This window comes from Oncorhynchus keta, chromosome 10 (assembly GCF_023373465.1).
Source record: "Oncorhynchus keta strain PuntledgeMale-10-30-2019 chromosome 10, Oket_V2, whole genome shotgun sequence".
NCBI lineage: Eukaryota > Metazoa > Chordata > Actinopteri > Salmoniformes > Salmonidae > Oncorhynchus > Oncorhynchus keta.
The window spans coordinates 8,554,924-8,581,196 of record NC_068430.1 but is presented as its reverse complement, the minus strand read 5'-3'; the positions used below and the strand labels follow the sequence as shown (position 1 = coordinate 8,581,196).

Genomic DNA, 26,273 nt, shown 5'->3' with positions numbered 1-26,273 from the left:
GGGACCATAAACTAAATGTCGTTCCTTTAACATATCATATTGATGATGATTTGGAATGGGACAATTTTACTTTAACATACTTATTTTCAACAGTACAGTCAAAAATATATTTATAACTAACCCAAGATAGTTAATCTGTGTCGTTTTCAGTGGGAGAAAATGAAGCATAGTAGGCAGAACAAGCAAGGAAGTGGGCAGAGCCAAGCACGAGCTAGCGAGATCCTATTGGCACGTTGTAACATTTATTTGCATATTTCCGTTAGGGAACGCCTCCTCTGTGAAGTGCGCGTGTGCAGAATCTCATTTAGACCTTGTACTTCTTCTGAACAGCGCCCTTTTTTTAATAAAAAAAAAAACTTTGTCAAAGAGTCAAATCTGTCAAATATAGTGCACTGTGTTCTAGTTTTTGGAACAGAAAAATGTATTGAGAACAGATGTTTCATCAATGAGAAAATTAGAAGAATGTCGGCCCAGTTTCAGCCAGTTCCATCCTCTCACCACCATATTGGGGGGGTGAGAAAACGTTCTAAACGGATGTTTCGACTTTATAGCTCATGTGACGTATCTGAGTTACCCCTTCTGTCTGTGGTATGGTTGACAGAGATGAGGTAAGGGGGGCAGGGGATGTCTATGAGGGGGCATACAGGAGGAGAAGGAAACGTGCCACATCGATAAAGGTACTTACACTAACAAATTAAATACATTTATGTTAAACTATTTAAGATTGTGTAATTAGATACAATGAAATGTAACACAGTATACTTGTTATTTTAATAACTTTTTTAATAACCTAAAGTTACTTTTAGAAGAAAAAATCCTGGCTATAGGCTATTAATTGCAGACAAGTTGCTGCTATGCATTTGTTATTGAACAATTTAGTGTTTGTGTCCTCCTTATCAGCCAGTGTGTGTGTGTGTGTGCGTGTCTGTGTGTGCAGGTCACAGGTGTGTGATAGTGAAGGGGGGCTGGACTGCGTGGGAAACTCAGGTTCCATTCCCATCCCAGCTCACAGACATCAGACCTAGCCAGCAGTCAGCTCACAGACATCAGACCTAGCTTACAGTCAGCTCACATACATCAGACCTAGCCAGCAGTCAGCTCACATACATCAGACCTAGCCAGCAGTCAGCTCACAGCCATCAGACCTAGCCAGCAGTCAGCTCACAGACATCAGACCTAGCTTACAGTCAGTTCACATACATCAGACCTAGCCAGCAGTCAGCTCACAGACATCAGACCTAGCCAGCAGTCAGCTCACAGACATCAGACCTAGCTTACAGTCAGCTCACATACATCAGACCTAGCCTACAGTCAGCTCACAGAGAGACAGAACAAATGTGGTTGTATTTAGTCATCTTTGGTAAGTTATGTTTTTATCAAATTTAATGACTGTGCTAATAATTTGAAGTTGACATGGAATTTGGGATACTTGACATTTTTATACATAATTCAATATCATTGCAGAATTATTGATGTGACTATCGGTTGCCATTCACTGTTTGAATGTTTTCTATCTAAAGGCCTTGAAGTGTGTATGGTTTTGAAACACCAAGAACATTGTTTCTGTTGTGTACTTTGTGTATCACCAAAGACCTTAAAGTTTAGCCTACATACCTTTGCAGAAAGGAAAACGGATGAGAATGTTTCGAAAGCAATTCTTATGGGAAAATTCTGAGGAAGTTTCTCCATTTTTATATAATTGTATACCTCGGTCTGTGTAACCGGTGTGAAATGGCTGGCTAGTTAGCGGGGTGAGCACTAATAGGGTTTCAATCGGTGACGTCACTCGCTCTGAGACTTGAAGTAGTTGTTTCCTGTGCTCAGCAAGGGCTTTTATGGAGCGATGTGTAACGATGCTTTGTGGGAGGCAGCTGTTGATGTGTGCAGAGGGTCCCTGGTTCGAGCCCAGGTAGGGACGAGGAGAGGGGCGGAAGCTAAACTGTTACACCTATTCCTGAATTTCAGTTTTTCCCTGATTTAACGTAATTTCAAATCAAATCAAATTTTATTTGTCACATACACATGGTTAGCAGATGTTAATGCGAGTGTAGCGAAATGCTTGTGCTTCTAGTTCCGACAATGCAGTAATCATTCTATTCTGTTTCGTTTCGTTCTGTTCTATTCTAGTCAAGTGAAATAACATTGTAAGTGTTTCTATCTTAGTTAAATTATTACACACTGAGTGTACAAAACATTAGGAACACATTCCTAATATTGAGTTGCATGCCCTTTTGCCTTCAGAGCAGCCTCAATTCATCAGGACATGGGCTCTACAAGGTGTCGAAAGCGTTCTACAGGGATGCTGGCCCATGTTGACTCCAATGCCTCCCACAGTTGTGTCAAGTCATATACCCACCACTGCGACCTGTGTGCTCTCATTGGCTGGCACTCACTACATTCTGTCGCCAAACCCACTGGCTCCAGGTCATCTATAAGTCTTTGCTAGGTAAAGCCCCGGCTTAGCTCAGCTCACTGGTCACCATAGCAACACCCACCCGTAGCACGCGCTCCAGCAGGTATAATGCACTGGTCATCCCCAAAGCCAACACCTTTGGCCACCTTTCCTTCCAGTTCTCTGCTGCCAATGACTGGAATGAATTGCAAAAATCACAGCTGGAGTCTTATATCGCCCTCTCTAACTTTAAGCATCAGCTGTCTGAGCAGCTTACCTTATCTGTACCTGTACAAAGCTAATCTTTAAATAGCACACCCAACTACCTCATCCCCATATTATTACTTACCCTCTTGCTCTTTTGCACCCCAGTATCTCTACTTGCACATCATCATCTGCACATCTATCACTCCAATATTAATGCTAAATTGTAATTATTTATTATTTAAATGATTAGTTATTTATTATTTCTAGGGCCTATTTATTGCCTATCTCCCTACTCTTCTACATTTGCACACACTGTACATATATTTTTATTTTGTGTTATTGACTGTACGTTTGTTTATGAGTAACTCCGTGTTGTTGTTTTTGTCGCACTGATTTGCTTTATCTTGGCCAGGTCACAGTTGTAAATGAGAACTTGTTCTCAACTGGCCTACCTGGTTAAATAAAGGTGTTCTCAACTGGCCTACCTGGTTAAATAAAGGTGTTCTCAACTGGCCTACCTGGTTAAATAAAGGTGATCTCAACTAGCCTACCTGGTTAAATAAAGGTGTTCTCAACTGGCCTACCTGGTTAAATAAAGGTGTTCTCAACTGGTCTACCTGGTTAAATAAAGGTGTTCTCAACTGGCCTACCTGGTTAAATAAAGGTGAAATAAAATAAATAAATATATAAAAGTTAGCTGGATGTCCCTTGGGTGGTGAACCATTCTTAATACACACAGGAAACTGTTGGGGGAAAAACCCAGCAGCGTTGCAGTTCTTGACACAAACCGGTGCACCTGGCACCTACTACCATACCCCGTTCAAAGGAACTTAAATATTTAGTCTTGCCCCTTCACCCTCTGAATGGCACACATACCCGATCCATGTCTCAAGGCTTAAAAGTCCTTCTTTAACCCATCTCCTCCCCTTCATCTACACTGATTGAAGTGGATTTAACAAGTGACATCAATAAGGTTATCATATCTTTCACCTGGATTCACCTGATCAGTCGATGTCATGGAAAGAGCAGGTGTTCCTAATGTTTTGTAAACTCTGTGTATCTTCCCTTTCTCGTACAGGATGTCTGCCACTGTGTGTTCCTGCTCCAGCGGTGGAGCAGGGAAGGAGTTGTGTGTTCCTGACCAGTTCCCGTAACTCCAAGAAAATGGAGGAGGGTCGCCTTAACGGTACAATCCAGTACTGTGCCCACACTAACTGCTGTGTGGGCTTCTTTCGTATTATCGCGGGCCAGCCAGTGGCAGAACTACAAGGTGATATTTATTTAGATTTTTTTATATTAAAAAAATATTAACAAATATCAACAAACAAAAGAGGAATGGTCTCATACAAACTATTTACATGGCCAGGAATCCTAAACAAACTAATTATATTCATTAATAATACAACAAGTTTGAATTTCCTTTTTTGTTTTTCATTTGAGTTAAAGTAGTGCCATATTGTTTCAAATCATTTTTAAAGTGAAAAAAGTTAGGTTTTGAATTAGACTACGTTTTGAATTAGTACATTTGCATAGCTACAAAGTGTCAGTAATTGCATGGAGTGGAAACAAACATTTTTTGGTGAAAACGGGCCAATTTGCGAGTGCTAATCAATCAACCAACCATCACTAACGTTAGCTATCATAGCTAAATTACCTGGGAAATGAATCAGCCACACATTCCACCCAGAGACCAACAATGGTGCTCACAGACATATTCAACTAACCTTAATGCACCCAGGATATATCAGGAGTTGACCAGGAGTCAATATGTTTGTTGGTACCCAGGATATATCAGGAGTTGACCAGGAGTCAATATGTTTGTTGGTACCCAGGATATATCAGGAGTTGATCAGGAGTCGATCAGGAGTCGATCAGGAGTCAATATGTTTGACTCTTTGTAGTTGCAGATCTACAACGAAAGAAAGAAATCCTTGTGACTCTATGAAGTGTCATCAACGACAGGAAGTGTCATCAACGACAGGAAGTGTCATCAACGACAGGGAGTGTCATCAACGACAGGAAGTGTCATCAACGACAGGAAGTGTCATCAACGACAGGAAGTGTCATCAACGACAGGGAGTGTCATCAACGACAGGAAGTGTCATCAACGACAGGAAGTGTCATCAACGACAGGGAGTGTCATCAACGACAGGGAGTGTCATCAACGACAGGAAGTGTCATCAACGACAGGAAGTGTCATCAACGACAGGAAGTGTCATCAACGACAGGGAGTGTCATCAACGACAGGAAGTGTCATCAACGACAGGAAGTGTCAACGACAGGGAGTGTCATCAACGACAGGGAGTGTCATCAACGACAGGAAGTGTCATCAACGACAGGAAGTGTCATCAACGACAGGGCAAAATATAGCCAAGACGGCGTGTGATGTGATGATGCGTCTAGGCCTTCCTCTGTCCCAACTTCCAGGACAAACCTATGAAGGGGCCGCAAGCATGGCTGCACGATTGCAGGGGGGTGCAAGACATTTTAAGGAAAGCATGGCTGCACGATTGCAGGGGGGTGCAAGACATTTTAAGGAAAGCATGGCTGCACGATTGCAGGGGGTGCAAGACATTTTAAGGAAAGCATGGCTGCACGATTGCAGGGGCGCAAGACATTTTAAGGAAAGCATGGCTGCACGATTGCAGGGGGGCGCAAGACATTTTAAGGAAAGCATGGCTGCACGATTGCAGGGGGGTGCAAGACATTTTAAGGAAAGCATGGCTGCACGATTGCAGGGGGGTGCAAGACATTTTAAGGAAAGCATGGCTGCACGATTGCAGGGGGTGCAAGACATTTTAAGGAAAGCATGGCTGCACGATTGCAGGCGGTGCAAAACATTTTAAGGAAAACATGGCTGCACGATTGCAGGCGGTGCAAGACATTTTAAGGAAAGCACAACCCGCTGGCTATGTATTGTCACTGTGGTCCACACTTCATGACCTTAGTTACACAGGCCGCTCCACTAGGAAGAGATTCAATGGGTCTGGTGCATGAATCGGGGGGATTCTTTAATCAATCTGGCAAGTTGATTTTAACAGGAAATCGCAAAATCAAAGCATGGTTTCACCTCGTTGAAACCTCCCTGTCCCACCAGGTGGACTGTTCACACCCCTGCCGTCCGTTCAGTTCTCAGCCAGTATGGGTCAATTTTAAGTTTTTAAATTTTGCTAGGCAAGTCAGTTAAGAACAAATTTTTATTTTCAATGACGGCCTAGGAACAGTGGCTTAACTGCCTGTTCAGGGGCAGAACGACAGATTTGTACCTTGTCAGCTCGGGGATTTGAACTTGCAACCTTCCGGTTACTAGTCCAACGCTCTAACCACTAGGCTACCCTGCAGCCCCAATGCTGACAGTCCTTGAAGACATGGCACCACGCAGCTCATCTGACACTTCAACTAAGGCTAATGGTCTTGATGGAACATTTCTTAAAAGGAACACTGTGCTCAGCCTTGAAATGGCTGAAGACCTGATGGGGGATTTGTAGAGCCTGAACACCTCCTTGCAGCTTAAGAAACAGACCGTTTCAGACAATGTTAGAGGCTGTGGACCATGTCAAAACAAGCATGCAGGACAAGCAAACGGAGGAGCACTTTGATGTCTTGTTCGCAAAAGCAAATGCTATGGCAACAAAGTTGGACCTACAACCTATTCAGATGCTTCATATCCACAAACCAACAAAGTGTTACACCGGTCAGACTGCAGCCCCTATACATCCGGATGCCCTGTTCTACAACCCTTAGGACACAGTGAATACTCAGCCCATATACATCCGGATGCCCTGTTCTACAACCCTTAGGACACAGTGAATACTCAGCCCCTATACATCCGGATGCCCTGTTCTACAACCCTTAGGACACAGTGAATACTCAGCCCCTATACATCCGGATGCCCTGTTCTACAACCCTTAGGACACAGTGAATACTCAGCCCCTATACATCCGGATGCCCTGTTCTACAACCCTTAAGACACAGTGAATACTCAGCCCCTATACATCCGGATGCCCAGTTCTACAACCCTTAGGACACAGTGAATACTCAGCCCATATACATCCGGATGCCCAGTCTTTGTACAAAGCCCAGTTCTACAACCCTTAGGACACAGTGAATACTCAGCCCCTATACATCCGGATGCCCTGTTCTACAACCCTTAGGACACAGTGAATACTCAGCCCCTATACATCCGGATGCCCTGTTCTACAACCCTTAGGACACAGTGAATACTCAGCCCCTATACATCCGGATGCCCTGTTCTACAACCCTTAGGACACAGTGAATACTCAGCCCCTATACATCCGGATGCCCTGTTCTACAACCCTTAGGACACAGTGAATACTCAGCCCATATCCATCCGGATGCCCAGTCTTTGTACAGAGCCCAGTTCTACAACCCTTAGGACACAGTGAATACTCCATTCAAACAGAGGTTTGATCAAGCTGGATTCCAGCTTGAAAATGTGCAGCTATGCTGAGACATGGACAAGGTGGTAGACCAGTATCCTGAATTGAATTCAAGACTACTGCAGGTGCAGCTGGCCTTGTTTTGGGGTTAATTACACATAACAATTCTAGCTCAAATGTTGCTAACATTATTGGGGAAATGGTGCCAGAGGTGAGAGGTCTCTTCAGTCAGGTGGAAGCTTTAGTAAGGCGTCTGCTGGTCGTCCCTGCCTCCTCTGTAGAGGCTGAGAGGAGTTTTAGTGCTCTGAGGAGGCTGAAAACATGGCTTAGATCAGCCATGAGTCAAACAAGGCTGAATAATGTGGCCATGTGGCACATGCACTAAGGAGAAACTGGACAGACTGGACCTTGAAGGAATATGCCAGTCTTTTATCGGTGTCAACGATACACGCAAAAAGGCCTTTGGATCCTTTGTTTGAAGAATGGCAAGTCAAAACACATGTCATTGCCTGGAGAGGAGAGGAGTGGAGAGCAGAGCAGAGGAGATGAGAGGATGGGGAGAGGAGAGGAGAGGAGATGAGATGAGATGACTGGAGAGGAGCGGAGAGGAGAGGAGAGGAGAGGAGAGGAGAGGAGAGGAGAGGAGAGGAGAGGAGGGGGGAGGAGAGGGAGAGGAGAGGAGAGGAGAGGAGAGGAGAGGAGAGGAGAGGAGAGGAGAAGAGATGACTGGAGAGGAGAATATAGGACCAGAGGAGAGGAAGAGAGAGGGCTGGAGAGGAGAGGAGAATATAGGAACAGAGGAGAGAAGGAGAGAGGGCTGGAAAGGAGAAGATAGGAGGAGAGGAGAGCAGAGCAGAGCAAACACCCCTGCTACCCGCCCAAGCTTACTTGTAGATAAAAACAACAATTTGCTAAACCTTGGCCACAATATCTGGACTTGTCTTCATATAACAATGCATATATTTCTGTTTATATGATTAGGGTTATGGTTGTACTTCATTAATTCCTCATCTCTGCCGTTACATAAAATTAAACAAGAAAAGGTTAAAAAAATAATAATAATAATAATAAAACAGAGAAATGTAATACAATACATGATTAGATATTATTACCAAACATGTAAATAAATAAAAAGTTCATCCAATAGTTTAGTGAATTTGTAAATATTTTAGAATGGCAGGAAATTAGTTTTCCCATGTTTATGTTGTTGTCTCCATGGCTACGGCCTTGTGACAGATGTCCACAGACCCTTCACACACCAGACACAATTAGACCAGATAACAGATTTTAATTAAAGGCACGATGTGAAATTTCAACAACATTTTTTTCTGCCTCTTTGCTTTGATAATCTGAGGAATGGGGCAGACGAAATGTAAACCTCTCTCATTCATAAACAGTCCAAAATAAATCCAAATAGCCTAAAAGTGGCGTTTGTGTACACCTCTGTTAATCTGTCATTCTCTGTAGGTTGCAAAATGGTAGTCGGTGGCTGCCTAGATCCTACCTGCTTTACATCAACCACCCATTTAGACTACATTAGATGTGAGTGCAGCTCAAACCTCTGTAATGGCAACATCACGTGGAACGCAGAAGAGAAGCAACCTCAACGCAAACACTCATCTCACTCTGCAGGTATGGATACTTTTTTGTTTACTCGTGATTTAAAAAATATATATATATAAACGCCTAATAGTGTTCATGTTAATGTGTGTTTGTGATTGCATCATATTCATTTCCTTTCTCGTCTGCCCATTCAACCTTGTGAGATCACTCCCTTTCCACTCCTCTTTTCTGTGTACTGTTGTTTAACCTTGGAACCAAAGCCCAGCGTGTGAAGTCCTCGTCCCTTTCACTCCCTGTTCCTCACTCCCCGTCCCCTCACTCCCTGTTCCTCACAGCCTGCACCCACGCAGTCACACAAACATCTACCCTGCTGCATAAAGACATAGCAAGGTGTCATCCATATACCGTATGCATTTATCACAATGGCGCCATGTACCGTAGGCATTACGAATGCAGATTTGACCTACTGCACATTTAAAAGCATGTACTTCATTCTGTTACTGTACTGTGTCTGCAGACATGGTCACGGCCCCTGTGGTTGTCCTTGGGATGTTACTGTGTACCCTAGTGGTGGCAGTTAAATGCAGACATCGTTTCAGAGGTTACGGTAAGTTTATGTTCACACAAATATTAATTTGGTAACCTTCTCCAACATAACTTATCCCCTTTTGATTTCAGCTTATTCTACACACACAGAACAAAATTATAAACGCAACATGTCATGTGTTGATCTTATGCTTCACGATTTGAAATTAAAAGGTTTCTCTCGAATGTTGTGCCCAAAATGAGTTTACATCTCTGTTAGTAAGCGTTTCTCTTTTTCCAAGATGATACATCCACCTGACTGGTGTGGAATATCAAGAAGCTGATTAAAACAACATGATCGTTACACAGGTGCATCTTTTTGATGAGGACAATAAAAGGCCACTCTAAAATGTGCAGTTGTGTCACACAACACAGTGCTACAAATGTCTCAAGTTTTGAGGGAGCAGTGCCATTGGCTGACTGCAGGAATGTCCACCAGAGCGGTTTTGAGGGAGCGTTGCCATTGGCTGACTGCAGGATTGTCCACCAGAGCAGTTTTGAGGGAGCGTTGCCATTGGCTGACTGCAGGAATGTCCACCAGAGCGGTTTTGAGGGAGCGTTGCCATTGGCTGACTGCAGGATTGTCCACCAGAGCAGTTTTGAGGGAGCGTTGCCATTGGCTGACTGCAGGATTGTCCACCAGAGCAGTTTTGAGGGAGCGTTGCCATTGGCTGACTGCAGGAATGTCCACCAGAGCAGTTGCCAGAGAATTTAATGTTCAATTCTCTACCGATTTAGTGATTTTGGCAGTACGTCCAACCGGCCTCACAACTGCAGACCGTGTGTAACCACGCCAACCCAGGGCCACCACATCCTGCTTCTTCACCTGCGGGATCATCTGAGACCAGCCACCCAGACAGCTGATGAAAGTGTGGGTTTGCACAACCAAAGAATTTATACACAAACTGTCAGAAACCGTCTCAGGGAAGCTCATCAAGATCCTCGTCATCCTCACCAGGGTCTTAACCTGACTGTAGTTCGGCATCGTAAACCGACTTCAGTGGGCAAATGCTCACCTTCGATGGCCACTCTCGCACATTAGTGAAGTGTGCTCTTCACAGATGAATCAGATGGCAGACAGTGTGTTTGGCGTCTTGTGGGCGCGTGGTTTGTTGATGTCAACGTTGTGATTAGAGTTTCCCATGGTGGGGTTGTGGTATGGGCAGGTATAAGCTACGGACAACGAACACAATTGCATTTAATCGATGGCAATTTTAATGCACAGAGATACCGTGATGAGATCCTGAGGCCCATTGTCTTGCCATTCATCCTCCGCCATCACCTCATGTTTCAGCATGATAATGCACGGTCCCATGTCGCAAGGATCTGTACACCATTCCTGGAAGCTGAAAATATCCCAGTTTTTCCATGGCCTGCATACTCACTAGACATAACACTCATTGAGCATGTTTGGGATGCTCTGGATCGATGTGTTCTAGTTCCCGCCAATATCCAGCAACTTCTCACAGCCAATGAAGAGGAGTTGGACAACATTCCACAGCCAATGAAGAGGAGTGGGACAACATTCCACAGGCCACAATCAACAGCCTGATAAACTCTATGTGAAGGAGATGTGTTGCACTGCATGAGGCAAATGGTGGTGACAGCAGATACTGGTTTTCTGATCCATCCTTTTATTCCAAGGTATCTGTGACCAACAGATGCATATCTGGATTCCCATCCATGTGAAATCCATAGATTAAGCCCTAATGAATTCATTTCAATTGAGCGATTTCCTTATATGAACTATAACCCAGTAAAATCTTTGAAATTGTTGCTTTTTATTTTTTGTTCAGTGTATTCTATAACATTTTAGTCATTTTCATCATAATAGTTTAAATATATCCCTTGTATTTCCGATAAGTATATTAAATATATATTTGTTGTAGACTGCCACTAGAGTTTGATAAAACGCTCTTGTGGGTTGGGATTATCAAGAGTTAATGATATGTGGGATTACATTCACATGACTATTATGAATCATTCCATTAACCTACTAGCTAGATCCTCCCTCCCTCCCTCCCTCCCTCTCTCTCTCTCTCTCTCTCTCTCTCTCTCTCTCTCTCTCTCTCTCTCTCTCTCTCTCTCTCTCTCTCTCTCTCTCTCTCTCTCTCTCTCTCTCTCTCTCCCTCTCTCTACCTCCCTCTCTCTCTCTCTCTCCCTCTCTCTCTCTCTCCCTCTCTCTCTCTCTCTCTCTCTCTCTCTCTCTCTCTCTCTCTCTCTCTCTCTCTCTCTCTCTCTACCTCTCTACCTCTCCCTCTCTCTCTCTCTCTCTCTCTCTCTCTCTCTATCTCTCCTCCCTCCCTCCCTCCCTCTCCCTACCTCCCTCTCTCTCTCTCTCTCTCTCTCTCTCTCTCTCTCTCTCTCTCTCTCCCTCCTCCCTCTCTCTACCCCCTCCCTCCCTCCCTCCCTCTCTCCCTCCCTCCCTCCCTCCCTCCCTCTACCCTCCCTCCCTCTCTCTCTCCCTCCCTCCCCCTCCCTCCCACACGCTGTCCTCTTTTGTTCACTGACCTTGGTTTTTCCTCAGACCACTTTTCACTTTTCACTGCTGTTGCATTTCAGTCTTTCATTTATTTTTTCAATCTCGTGATTTCTTATCTTCCTTTTCCTTTTGAGTCATTCCTGACTGGCTGACTGGCTGACTGGCTAACTGACTGACTGACTCGCTGACTGACTGACTGGCTGACTGGCTAACTGACAGGCTGGCTGACTGACTCGCTGACTGACTGACTCGCTGACTGGCTAACTGACTGGCTGGCTGGCTGACTGACTGGCTGACTGGCTGGCTGGCTGACTGACTGACTGGCTAACTGACTGACTGGCTAACTGACTGACTGGCTGACTGACTGACTCGCTGACTGACTGACTGGCTGACTGGCTAACTGACAGGCTGGCTGACTGACTCGCTGACTGACTGACTGGCTGACTGGCTAACTGACAGGCTGGCTGGCTGACTGACTGGCTGGCTGGCTGACTGACTGGCTAACTGACTGACTGGCTGACTGGCTGGCTGACTGACTGACTGGCTAACTGACTGGCTGACTGGCTGACTGGCTGGATGGCTGGATGACTGGCAGGCTGAATGGCTGACTGGCTGGCTGGATGACTGGCTGGCTAACTGACTGGCTAACTGGCTGGCTGGCTGACTTAATGACTGGCTGGCTGACTGAATTGCTGACTGACTGGCTGACTGACTGACTGGCTGACTGGCTGACTGACTTAATGGCTGGCTGACTGACTGGCTGGCTGACTTAATGACTGGCTGGCTGGCTGGCTGACTGACTTAATGGCTGGCTGGATGACTGGCTGGCTGACTTAATGGCTGGCTGACTGACTGGCTGGCTGACTTAATGACTGGCTGGCTGACTGAATTGCTGACTGACTGGCTGACTGGCTGGATGACTGGCTGGCTAACTGGCTGGCTGACTGACTGACTGGCTAACTGACTGACTGGCTGATTGACTGACTGACTCGCTGACTGACTGACTGGCTAACTGACAGGCTGGCTGACTGACTCGCTGACTGGCTGACTGGCTGGCTGGCTGACTGACTGGCTGACTGGCTGACTGGCTGACTGACTGACTGGCTGACTGGCTGACTGGCTGGCTGACTGACTGACTGGCTAACTGACTGGCTGACTGGCTGGCTGGCTGACTGGCTGGATGGCTGGATGACTGGCAGGCTGAATGGCTGACTGGCTGTCTGGATGACTGGCTGGCTAACTGACTGGCTGGCTGACTTAATGACTGGCTGGCTGACTGAATTGCTGACTGACTGGCTGACTGACTGACTGACTGACTGACTGGCTGACTGGCTGGATGACTGGCTGGCTAACTGGCTGGCTAACTGACTGACTTAATGGCTGACTGACTGACTTAATGGCTGGCTGACTTAATGGCTGGCTGGCTGACTGAATTGCTGACTGACTGGCTGACTGACTGACTGACTGACTGGCTGACTGACTTAATGGCTGGCTGACTGACTGGCTGGCTGACTTAATGACTGGCTGGCTGGATGACTGGCTGGCTGACTGGCTGGCTGACTTAATGGCTGGCTGACTGACTGGCTGGCTGACTTAATGACTGGCTGGCTGACTGAATTGCTGACTGACTGGCTGACTGACTGACTGACTGACTGGCTGACTGGCTGGATGACTGGCTGGCTGACTTAATGGCTGGCTGACTTAATGACTGGCTGGCTGACTGAATTGCTGACTGACTGAATTGCTGACTGACTGGCTGACTGACTGACTGACTGACTGGCTGACTGGCTGGCTGGATGACTGGCTGGCTGACTTAATGGCTGGCTGACTGACTGGCTGGCTGACTTAATGACTGGCTGGCTGACTGAATTGCTGACTGACTGACTGGCTGGCTGACTGGCTGACTTAATGGCTGGCTGACTGACTGGCTGACTGGCTGACTGGCTGACTTAATGGCTGGCTGACTGACTGGCTGGCTGACTTAATGACTGGCCGGCTGACTGAATTGCTGACTGACTGACTGACTGACTGACTGACTGACGGGCTGCCTGAATGTCTGGCTGACTGACTGACTGGCTGACTGACCACCTGCACGCCCCAACACTAATGCAACACTGTATCAGTAAGTCACATTGTCTAAAATATCGGAGTCTATTTGCTTATATTGTATTTTACCATAGGGTGAATCCTAACCTCCCGAAGAATCAAACATTTACTTAGTTATGCACTGATGTCAATGGGAGACTAAGTGAAAATGCGACCCTGTCCTAAATTAGGATACACCCGTGCATTAACAGTAAATGGCTGAACATGAATTCTCTCCATTCTCTCTCCGCCTCTTAGATGACAAGCAGCATCTATCTCTGCCAGAGGAATCTCTTACCTCACTGTGCTCATGTCACACATCAAAACAGTCTGATATGGACCTGACCAGCATGGAACTACAACAGGAAAGTATTCACGTAGGTCGCTGGACATTGTGGGCATTCTGTGTACCTCTTCTCATTTCAGATTGATTCATTGATTTATTGATATTTCAGATTGTGGGTAGTGGTCACTTTGCGTCGGTGTGGCAGGGAAGTTACCAAGGGACTACGGTGGCTGTGAAGGTGTTCCCCACCTGGTGCAGACAGGAGTTCACAGTGGAGAGGGAAGTGTACGGACTACCACACCTGGTGCATGCTGGGATTGCTCACTTCCTGGGAGCTGGCAGGAAGTCAGATAGCGGAGACTGTGTCCTGCTCCTGGAGCTAGCCACATGCGTGAGTAACACTGTTTTTTATTTTATTATTATTTTTTTTTAACCTTTATTTAACCAGGCAAGTCAGTTAAGAACATATTCTTATTTTCAATGACGGCCTGGGAACAGTGGGTTAACTACCTGTTCAGGGGCAGAACGACAGATTTGTACCTTGTCAGCTCAGGGGTTTGAACTCGCAACCTTCCGGTTACTAGTCCAACGCTCTAACCACTAGGCTACGCTGCCGCCCCATAGAGCGACGACATCAAATACCTCTTACATGCTTATTGCAACAAGTTATAAAGCCTTATAACCAGATGCTTTAATACGCAGTGTTACCATAGTAATTGTCTGATTCTCTAGCTTGGTTTGACGTAAATCGTCATTCTGCTTCCTGTCCAAAGTTCAAAGTTCAAAGGCCAGGCTTCATGTTTATTGTTTGTTTAAATACTGATGTAAAGTTACGGTCATTTTAACTAGATAACCACACGAACGTGACACAAGGAAAAACTCTTGACTTGTCTTTCTATCCAGGGCTCTCTCAGTTCCTTCCTGTCCAAGAACAGCAGTGACTGGACGACAACACTGAAGCTGGCCCAGTCTCTGTCTGAGGGACTGGCTTACCTGCATTCTGACTTCTACAGGCATGGTATGTATGGTCCATCATCATCAACATCATCATCATCATCATTATTATAAATCATCAACATCATCGTTATTGTCATCATCATTATTGTCATTATCATCATCGACATCATCATCATTATTATCATCATAATCAACATCATCATCATTATTATAATCAACATCATTATCAACATCATCATTATTATAAATCATCAACATCATCGTTATTGTCATCATCATTATTGTCATTATCATCATCGACATCATCATTATTATCATCATAATCAACATCATCACCATTATTATAATCAACATCATTATCAACATCGACAAAGTACCCAATTATCGTACCTGGTTTTAAATATACTTAAGTGTCAAAAGTCAAAGTATAAATAATTTAAAATTCCTTGTATTAAAGCAAACCAGATGGCACAATTGTCTTTTTTATTTATTTATTTATTTACTGATAGCCAGGGGCACACCTCCAGATCAGGGGCAGTAGGGATGACGAGGGATGTTCTCTTGATAAGTGCGTGAATTGGACCATTTTCCTGTCAAAATGTAACGAGTACTTTTATGTGTGTCAGGGAAAATGTATGGAGTAAAAAGTACATTCTTTTATTTAGGAATTGTAGCGGAGTAAAAGTTGCCAAAATATAAATAGTAAAGTAAAGTACAGATACCCAAAAAAACGACTTACTTTTAAGTATTTTTACTTAAGTACTTTTCCCCACTGTGGGAGATCACCAGTAAGCCAGCAGACCATTCCATAAAAATGAAGCTCTATAGGAGAAAGCCCTGCCACCAGCTGTTTGCTTAGAAATTCTAGGGACAATTAGGAGGCTTGGGTCTTGTGACCGTAGCGTACGTGTAGATATGTACGGCAGGACCAAATCGTAAAGATAGATAGGAGCAAGGCCATGTAAAGCTTTGTAGGTGTGTAGGTAAAAATTTAAAATCAGCCCTTCCCTTTGACAGGAAGCCAGTGTAGGGAGGCTAGCACTGGAGTAACACGATAACATGACAGGAAGCCAGTGTAGAGAGGCTAGCACTGTAATATGATCAAATTTTGTGGTTCTAGTCAAGATTCTAGCTGCCGTATTTAGCACTAACTGAAGTTTATTTAGTGCTTTATCCGGGTAGCCGGAAAGTAGAGCATTGCAGTAGTCTAACCTAGAAGTGACAAAAGTGACATGATGCTTTTCTGCATCATATGTGGTCCTCACAGTTTAGACAACATACTGGGAAAAAGCTCCAAAGCCCCACTACAGTTTCTCCTGACCATGTGACCTGCCCAGGAAGACCTCCTGCTCCACTACAGTTTCTCCTGACCATGTGACCTGCCCAGGAAGACCTCCTGCCCCACTACAGTTTCTCCTGACCATGTGACCTGCCCAGGAAGACATTCTCCTGCCCCACTACAGTTTCTCCTGACCATGTGACCTGCCCAGGAAGACATTCTCCTGCCCCACTGCAGTTTCTCCTGACCATGTGACCTGCCCAGGAAGACCTCCTGCTCCACTACAGTTTCTCCTGACCATGTGACCTGCCCAGGAAGACCTCCTGCCCCACTACAGTTTCTCCTGACCATGTGACCTGCCCAGGAAGACCTCCTGCCCCACTACAGTTTCTCCTGACCATGTGACCTGCCCAGGAAGACATTCTCCTGCCCCACTACAGTTTCTCCTGACCATGTGACCTGCCCAGGAAGACCTCCTGCTCCACTACAGTTTCTCCTGACCATGTGACCTGCCCAGGAAGACCTCCTGCCCCACTACAGTTTCTCCTGACCATGTGACCTGCCCAGGAAGACCTTCTCCTGCCCCACTACAGTTTCTCCTGACCATGTGACCTGCCCAGGAAGACCTCCTGCCCCACTACAGTTTCTCCTGACCATGTGACCTGCCCAGGAAGACCTTCTCCTGCCCCACTAGTTTCTCCTGACCATGTGACCTGCCCAGGAAGACCTTCTTCTGCTCTCACCACAGTTTCTCCTGACCATGTGACCTGCCCAGGAAGACCTCCTGCTCTCATCATGTGGTCAGGAATAATGCCTGACCCCAATCCTATATGTCCTTTGTCAGCGGCTGTACAGTGTGTGTTTGTGTGTGTCTGATGTCTGTGTTCTCAGGGGTGCACAAGCCAGCGGTGGCCCACAGAGATCTCAGTAGTAACAACGTGCTAGTGAGGGACGATGGTACCTGTGTCCTGTGTGACTTTGGCTCTTCCACCATCCTGCGCTCGTGCGCCGGTCCACACAGCTGGCAGCACTACATGGTTAACGTACAGGTGGGCCTGTCTTTCCCCCAACCCCGGCTCCTTATTCCCCCAACCCCGACTCCTTCTTTCCCCCAACCCCGGCTCCTTCTTTCCCCCAACCCCGGCTCCTTCTTTCCCCCAACCCCGGCTCCTTCTTTCCCCCAACCCCGGCTCCTTCTTTCCCCCCACCCCGGCTCCTTCTTTCCCCCAACCCCGGCTCCTTCTTTCCCCCAACCCCGGCTCCTTCATTCCCCCAACCCCGGCTCCTTCTTTCCCCCAACCCCGGCTCCTTCTTTCCCCCAACCCCGGCTCCCTTCTTTCCCCCAACCCCGGCTCCCTTCTTTTCCCCAACCCCGGCTCCCTTCTTTCCCCCAACCCCGGCTCCTTTTTTCCCCCAACCCCGGCTCCTTCTTTCCCCCAACACCGGCTCCCTTATTCCCCCAACCCCGGCTCCTTATTCCCCCAACCCCGGCTCCCTTCTTTCCCCAACCCCGGCTACCTTCTTTCCCCCAACCCGGCTCCTTATTCCCCCAACCCCGGCTCCTTCTTTCCCCCAACCCCGGCTCCCTTTTCCCCCAACCCCGGCTCCTTTTTCCCCAACCCCGGCTCCTTCTTTCCCCCAACCCCGGCTCCCTTCTTTCCCCCAACCCCGGCTCCCTTCTTTCCCCCAACACCGGCTCCTTATTCCCCCAACCCCGGCTCCCTTCTTTCCCCCACCCCCGGCTCCTTATTCCCCCACCCCCGGCTCCCTTCTTTCCCCCAACACCGGCTCCTTATTCCCCCAACCCCGGCTCCCTTCTTTCCCCCAACCCCGGCTCCCTTCTTTCCCCCAACCCCGGCTCCTTATTCCCCCAACCCCCGGCTCCCTTCTTTCCCCCAACCCCGGCTCCTTCTTGCCCCCAACCCCGACTCCTTCTTTCCCCCAACCCCGGCTCCTTCTTTCCCCCAACCCCGGCTCCTTCTTTCCCCAACCCCGGCTCCCTTCTTTCCCCCAACCCCGGCTCCTTCTTTCCCCCAACCCCGGCTCCCTTCTTTCCCCAAACCCGACTCCTTCTTTCCCCCAACCCCGGCTCCTTCTTGCCCCCAACCCCGACTCCTTCTTTCCCCCAACCCCGGCTCCTTCTTTCCCCCAACCCCGGCTCCCTTCTTTCCCCAACCCCGGCTCCCTTCTTTCCCCCAACCCCGGCTCCTTCTTTCCCCCAACCCCGGCTCCTTCTTTCCCCAACCCCGGCTCCTTCTTTCCCCCAACCCCGGCTCCTTCTTGCCCCCAACCCCGACTCCTTCTTTCCCCCAACCCCGGCTCCTTCTTTCCCCCAACCCCGGCTCCCTTCTTTCCCCCAACCCCGACTCCTTCTTTCCCCCAACCCCGGCTCCTTCTTTCCCCCAACCCCGGCTCCCTTCTTTTCCCCCAACCCCAGCTCCTTCTTTCCCCCAACGCCGGCTCCTTCTTTCCCCCAACCCCGGCTCCCTTCTTTCCCCCAACCCCGGCTCCTTCTTTCCCCCAACCCCGGCTCCCTTCTTTCCCCGAACCCCGACTCCTTCTTTCCCCCAACCCCGGCTCCTTCTTGCCCCCAACCCCGACTCCTTCTTTCCCCCAACCCCGGCTCCTTCTTTCCCCCAACCCCGGCTCCCTTCTTTCCCCCAACCCCGGCTCCTTCTTTCCCCCAACCCCGGCTCCCTTCTTTTCCCCAACACCGGCTCCTTATTCCCCCAACCCCGGCTCCCTTCTTTCCCCCAACCCCGGCCCCAACCCCGGCTCCTTAGTCCCCCAACCCCGGCTCCTTCTTTCCCCCAACCCCGGCTCCCTTCTTTCCCCCAACCCCGGCTCCCTTCTTTCCCCCAACCCCGGCTCCTTCTTCCCCCAACCCCGGCTCCCTTCTTTCCCCCAACCCCGGCTCCCTTCTTTCCCCCAACCCCGGCTCCCTTCTTTCCCCCAACCCCGGCTCCTTATTCCCCCAACCCCGGCTCCTTATTCCCCCAACCCCGGCTCCCTTCTTTCCCCCAACCCCGGCTCCTTATTCCCCCAACCCCCGGCTCCCTTCTTTCCCCCAACCCCGGCTCCCTTCTTTCCCCCAACCCCGGCTCCTTCTTTCCCCCAACCCCGGCTCCCTTCTTTCCCCCAACCCCGGCTCCCTTCTACTTCTTTAGGATGTTTTCTCAGTTTATTGAACATATAGAGAGAGTGACAGAGATAGATTCTATCCTTCCTATCAAAACAATGCTGGTATATAATGCCAGAGGCTGTGGCCCTTAACTGCTACACCACCCAGTCTCTCATTTTAATAGCAACAACATGTTTTCAAATCAAATCAAATGTATTTGTCACATACACATGGTTAGCAGATGTTAATGCGAGTGTAGCGAAATGCTTGTGCTTCTATTTCCGACAATGCAGTAATAACCAACAAGTAATCTAACCTAAACAATTCCAAAACTACTACCTTATACACACAAGTGTAAAGGGATAAAGAATATGTACATAAAGATATATGAATGAGTGATGGCCAGAACGGCATAGGCAAGATGTTTAAAGTGGCTAGTTTTAAAGTATATAGAGTACAGTATATAGAGTACAGTATATAGAGTACAGTATATACAGTACAGTATATACAGTACAGTATATACAGTACAGTATATACAGTACAGTATATAGAGTACAGTATATACAGTACAGTATATACAGTACAGTATATAGAGTACAGTATATAGAGTACAGTATATAGAGTACAGTATGTACAGTATATAGAGTACAGTATATAGAGTACAGTATATAAAGTACAGTATATAGAGTACAGTATATAGAGTACAGTATATACATATACAGTGGGGCAAAGAAGTTTTTAGCCAGTCTCTGATTTTAATAGCAACAACATGTTTTTGAAAGGCAACTTCTGTTTCTACTCTCTCCACAGGCCAGTGTCCAGGCAGTGAGATGATCCTGTTGTTGTTGTTGTTGATAATGATGTTGTCGTTGCAGTAGATCATACACACAGTGTTCAGTTTAGTGCAACCTTTCTCCTCTCCATCTACAGAGCCAGGTGGGGACGTTGTGCTATATGGCCCCCGAGCTCCTGGATGGCTGCGTGAACCTGAGCAGTGGCTGGTGTCTCATTCAGGGAGACGTCTACTCCTTCGGAACGCTGCTTTGGGAGCTGCTGATGCGCTGCTCAGACCTTTTCATAGGTAGGCTATATATCAAACCGGGGTTGGGGTTAAAAATTGTATTTGAAATATTTATTGAGCGTTTCCTTGAGCCTTCCTGGAGTGCCAGGTTGGCTGTGTTTGCACTTTTGGGACTATGGCATCTCTTCCGTTGCTAGTTAGTTAATTAATTAATTATGTTTCACTGTTAGCTAGCCAAGCGCATGTGAGATTTGGTTCTGAGATAATTCAATCTCTTAAGAGTTCTCAGTGTTTATCATAATCATTGGGTTACCCTAAGGTTATCCTAAGGTTACCCTAAGCTCACTTGTGGTCTCAAAGCGCACTGCCCACAAATGTTTGTCAGTGTGAGACTACCCCCTAACCCTAACACTAACCCTATGCCTGCGTCTCCCCCTGCAGTCTGCCCGGTGTCAGATCAAACTGTCTTATGAAGAGTTACATCGCCAACCCTAACCATAACCCTAACCTCTGTCTCCGCCTGCAGGCTGCCCAGTGCCAGAACACAGACTGCCTTATGAAGAGGAGCTAGGGGCCAGTCCGTCTTTAGAGCAGCTCATAGTCCATGTATCTGAGAGAAGGGAACGTCCTTCAGTACCCAAACACTGGCAACAGGTAGGTTATTTCTCTAGGAACTACTCAGTTTCAAGTATTTGTCTGACCTGACTGACCTGACTGACCTGACTGACCTGACCGACCTGACTGACCTGTGTGACATGTCTGACCTGTCTGACCTGACTGACCTGACTGACCTGAATGACCTGAATGACCTGTCTGACCTGACTGACCTGACTGACCTGACTGACCTGTGTGACATGTCTGACCTGACTGACCTGACTGACCTGTCTGACCTGAATGACCTGTCTGACCTGACTGACCTGACTGACCTGACTGACCTGTCTGACCTGACTGACCTGACTGACCTGTCTGACCTGACTGACTGACCTGACTGACCTGTCTGACCTGACTGACCTGTCTGACCTGACTGACCTGTCTGACCTGACTGACCTGACTGACCTGACTGACCTGACTGACCTGTCTGACCTGACTGACCTGTCTGACCTGACTGACCTGTCTGACCTGTCTGACCTGACTGACCTGTCTGGCCTGACTGATCTGTCTGACCTGACTGACCTGTCTGACCTGTCTGACCTGACTGACCTGTCTGACCTGACTGACCTGACTGACCTGACTGACCTGTCTGACCTGACTGATCTGACTGACCTGACTGACCTGACTGACCTGTCTGACCTGACTGATCTGTCTGACCTGACTGACCTGACTGAGTTACTAGAAGATAGGAAACAAACAAACACATCATTCCCAGGTTATTACTGTCTAACTACTGTTGTTGTATCAAGTATTAGAGGTGATGACTGTCTACTCTGGGGGGCGAGTTTCCCCAAAACATAAAGATTAACTTTAGCTCAAAGACCACCTGGAAATAATGACAATTAGGTGAAGCATGTTACACTATGTTTTTAGGAAACTGATTAATATGGGTTGTCTGTTGCAGGGCTTGCATGACATTCTGTTGGACAGTTGGGACCATGACTCAGATGCCAGACTGACAGCCCAGTGTGCCAGGGACAGACTAGTGTCTCTTCCCCCCTGTTGCTCCATATGATATATATATATATAATATTTTGGGATATGTAATTATTCCTTAGTCTAGGACCAGACTGACAGCTCAGTGTGCCAGTCTCTACTCTCATGTTGACGTGTGTGTGGTATTCTATTGTATTATATTCTATACTATTCAATAATATTCTCTATACTATTCCATTCTATAATATTCTATTCTATACTATTCTCTTGTATTCTATTCTATTCCATTCCATAATATTATATTCTATACTATTCTCTTGTATTCTATTCTATTCCATTCCATAATATTCTATTCTATACTATTCTCTTGTATTCTATTCTATTCTATAATATTCTATTCTATACATAGTCACCTCATTATTGTCACTGTCACAGTTGGAATAGATGTGTCTGCTTGCTATTTCATTGACGTAGACATTTCATACTTTTTGGTTTATTTTACCTAATGTTTGTGCATGCAGAAAATGTACTGTAGTGAAACTCTATTGGGCTCTTGCTAAAGACTTGTTTGACATTTGTTGTAGAATCCTATAAACCTAGTGGTAAACCGCACAGCAGAATCAGACGTTCGGTTGCTAAGTTACGACTGAGGTCAAAGCTGCTTCTAAATCTACATTTTATTTTGGATCACAGTAATATCCTCTGACATTTTTATGTTGATATTTGTACGGTGGAGGACAGAAACGTGATTGGATTATCTTTACTGATTTTGTGCAGAAGGCTTGAATAAAGCTCATAGTGATGAACATCATAGGCGTAATGTGTTTATCTTGAATGATCACTATGTCATATGTTGATGTTTCTATAGCAATAATATAGAATCATATCCTGTATGCTTGTTTCTATAGCAATAATATAGAATCATATACTGTATGCTTGTTTCTATAGCAATAATATAGAGTCATATACTGTATGCTTGTTTCTATAGCAATAATATAGAATCATATACTGTATGCTTGTTTCTATAGCAATAATATAGAATCATATACTGTATGCTTGTTTCTATAGCAATAATATAGAATCATATACTGTATGCTTGTTTCTATAGCAATAATATAGAATCATATACTGTATGCTTGTTTCTATAGCAATAATATAGAATCATATACTGTATGCTTGTTTCTATAGCAATAATATAGAATCATATACTGTATTCTTGTTTCTATAGCAATAATATAGAATCATATACTGTATGCTTGTTTCTATAGCAATAATATAGAATCATATACTATATGCTTGTTTCTATAGCAATAATATAGAATCATATACTGTATGCTTGTTTCTATAGCAATAATATAGAGTCATATACTGTATGCTTGTTTCTATAGCAATAATATAGAATCATATCCTGTATGCTTGTTTCTATAGCAATAATATAGAATCATATCCTGTATGCTTGTTTCTATAGCAATAATATAGAATCATATACTGTATGCTTGTTTCTATAGCAATAATATAGAATCATATCCTGTATGCTTGTTTCTATAGCAATAATATAGAATCATATCCTGTATGCTTGTTTCTATAGCAATAATATAGAATCATATACTGTATGCTTGTTTCTATAGCAATAATATAGAATCATATACTGTATGCTTGTTTCTATAGCAATAATATAGAGTCATATACTGTATGCTTGTTTCTATAGCAATAATATAGAATCATATCCTGTATGCTTGTTTCTATAGCAATAATATAGAATCATATCCTGTATGCTTGTTTCTATAGCAATAATATAGAATCATATCCTGTATGCTTGTTTCTATAGCAATAATATAGAATCATATCCTGTATGCTTGTTTCTATAGCAATAATATAGAATCATATACTGTATGCTTGTTTCTATAGCAATAATATAGAATCATATCCTGTATGCTTGTTTCTATAGCAATAATATAGAATCATATCCTGTATGCTTGTTTCTATAGCAATAATATAGAATCATATACTGTATGCTTGTTTCTATAGCAATAATATAGAATCATATACTGTATGCTTGTTTCTATAGCAATAATATAGAGTCATATACTGTATGCTTGTTTCTATAGCAATAATATAGAATCATATCCTGTATGCTTGTTTCTATAGCAATAATATAGAATCATATACTGTATGCTTGTTTCTATAGCAATAATATAGAATCATATACTGTATGCTTGTTTCTATAGCAATAATATAGAATCATATACTGTATGCTTGTTTCTATAGCAATAATATAGAATCATATACTGTATGCTTGTTTCTATAGCAATAATATAGAATCATATACTGTATGCTTGTTTCTATAGCAATAATATAGAATCATATACTGTATGCTTGTTTCTATAGCAATAATATAGAATCATATACTGTATGCTTGTTTCTATAGCAATAATATAGAATCATATACTGTATGCTTGTTTCTATAGCAATAATATAGAATCATACACTGTATGCTTGTTTCTATAGCAATAATATAGAATCATATACTGTATGCTTGTTTCTATAGCAATAATATAGAATCATATACTGTATGCTTGTTTCTATAGCAATAATATAGAATCATATACTGTATGCTTGTTTCTATAGCAATAATATAGAATCATATACTGTATTCTTGTTTCTATAGCAATAATATAGAATCATATACTGTATGCTTGTTTCTATAGCAATAATATAGAATCATATACTGTATGCTTGTTTCTATAGCAATAATATAGAATCATATACTGTATGCCATTTAGCAAATGCTATAAAAAGGTGCAATATACAGCAGAAATCACTCTGCCATTTCCTGGCTTGCTTAAATTCTAATATTTCGCCTAATTTAAGTTTGTGTGACAAAACAAACAGTCATAGTGTAGAGAATCATTGTACCATCTAATATGTGGTGAAATATATTTTCCAAAACCAAAAATGTTGTATTTTCATCTGTTTGAAGCTGGTGTATAAAACCGAAAGTAAAAGAACAAAAACTAAACACAGGAAGCATAGAAATAGAGCACATAGAATATATCTACCGCTTCTTAGACTTGCTTTCAATGAGAATGACAGATCTTTAACTCACATTTCTAAGTGAATTTGGTGGGGTCTCCAAAAACATGACACATTGCATATTTAATACGTATGGCACGCTTACATCTTCATATGGGTGGCTCCAGTGGTAATTGAACTCTTGATCCTGACTTTGCAAGCTTATTATATATAGTTGAAGTCGGAAGTTTACATACACCTTAGCCAAATACATTTAAACTCAGTTTTACACAATTCCTGACATTTAATCCTAGTAAAAATTCCCTGTTTTAGGTCAGTTAGGATCACCATTTTATTTTAAGAATGTGAGATGTCAGAATAATAGTAGAGAGAATAATTTATTTCAGCTTTTATTTCATTCATCACATTCCCAGTGAGTCAGAAGTTTACATACACTCAATTAGTATTTGGTATTATTGCCTTTAAATTGTTTATCTTGGGTCAAATGTTTTGGGTAGCCTTCCACAAGCTTCCCACAATAAGTTGGGTGAATTTTGGCCCATTCCTCCTGACAGAGCTGGTGTAACTGAGTCAGGTTGTCACGCACTGACCTTAGAGAGGCGTTTTATTTCTCTATTTTGGTTTGGTCAGGGTGTGATGTGGGGTGGGCATTCTATGTTTTGTTTTCTATGTTTCTTTATTTCTATGTTTTGGCCGGGTATGGTTCTCAATCAGGGACAGCTGTCTATCGTTGTCTCTGATTTGGAATCATATTTAGGTAGCCCTTTTCCCCTCCTTTGAGTGTGGGTAGTGAACTTTGTTTGTGGCACTTAGCCCTGTAAACGTCACGGTTGTTTCTTTCGTTTGTTGGCGACATATTAAAATAAAATGTACGCTCACCACGCTGCACTTTGGTCTACATCCAACGACACATGCGTTACACAGATTTGTAGGCCTCCTTGCTCCCACACGCTTTTTCAGTTCTGCCCACAAATTTTCTATAGGATTGAGGTCAGGGCTTTGTGATGGCCACTCCAATACCTTGACTTTGTTGTCCTTAAGCCATTTTGCCACAACTTTGGAAGTATGATGGGGGTCATTGTCCATTTGGAAGACCCATTTGTCTTGAGATGTTGCTTCAATATATCCACATCATTTTTCTTCCTCATGATGCCATCTATTTTGTGAAGTGCACCAGTACCTCCTGCAGCAAAGCACACCCACAACATGATGCTGCCACCCCCGTGCTTCACGGTTGGGATGGTGTTCTTTGGCTTGCAAGCCTCCCCCTTTTTC

General features: G+C 44.8%; 1 protein-coding gene and 1 long non-coding RNA gene across 7 annotated transcripts; one reads left to right on the top strand and one right to left on the bottom strand.

Moving 5' to 3' along the window:
• The first annotated feature begins 420 nt into the window (after nt 1–420).
• Nucleotides 421–22,776, top strand: LOC118374683 (anti-Muellerian hormone type-2 receptor-like). Of its 5 annotated transcripts, none has more exons than XM_052526433.1 (12): nt 423–677; nt 938–1,360; nt 3,678–3,869; nt 8,467–8,631; nt 9,080–9,169; nt 13,973–14,091; nt 14,170–14,391; nt 14,904–15,018; nt 17,128–17,285; nt 20,288–20,438; nt 20,905–21,032; nt 21,934–22,776. In XM_052526433.1, exons 2-12 carry the CDS (start codon nt 1,336–1,338, stop codon nt 22,042–22,044), a joined length of 1,476 nt encoding a protein of 491 aa, XP_052382393.1. In that variant the 5' UTR covers nt 423–677; nt 938–1,335; the 3' UTR covers nt 22,045–22,776. The 5 variants fall into 5 exon arrangements, with proteins under 5 accessions (XP_052382395.1, XP_052382396.1, XP_052382393.1 ...); XM_052526434.1 differs by having other exon boundaries at nt 424–677; nt 13,973–14,079; XM_052526435.1 differs by lacking the exon at nt 9,080–9,169 and having other exon boundaries at nt 421–677.
• Nucleotides 16,189–16,929, bottom strand: LOC127932085 (uncharacterized). Of its 2 annotated transcripts, XR_008143977.1 has the most exons (4): nt 16,863–16,929; nt 16,657–16,809; nt 16,493–16,606; nt 16,189–16,439 (listed from the first exon to the last, which is right to left on the bottom strand). It is a non-coding gene; the product is annotated as an uncharacterized LOC127932085 (long non-coding RNA). The 2 variants fall into 2 exon arrangements; XR_008143978.1 differs by having other exon boundaries at nt 16,493–16,642; nt 16,746–16,872.
• Nucleotides 22,777–26,273: the final 3,497 nt, after the last annotated feature.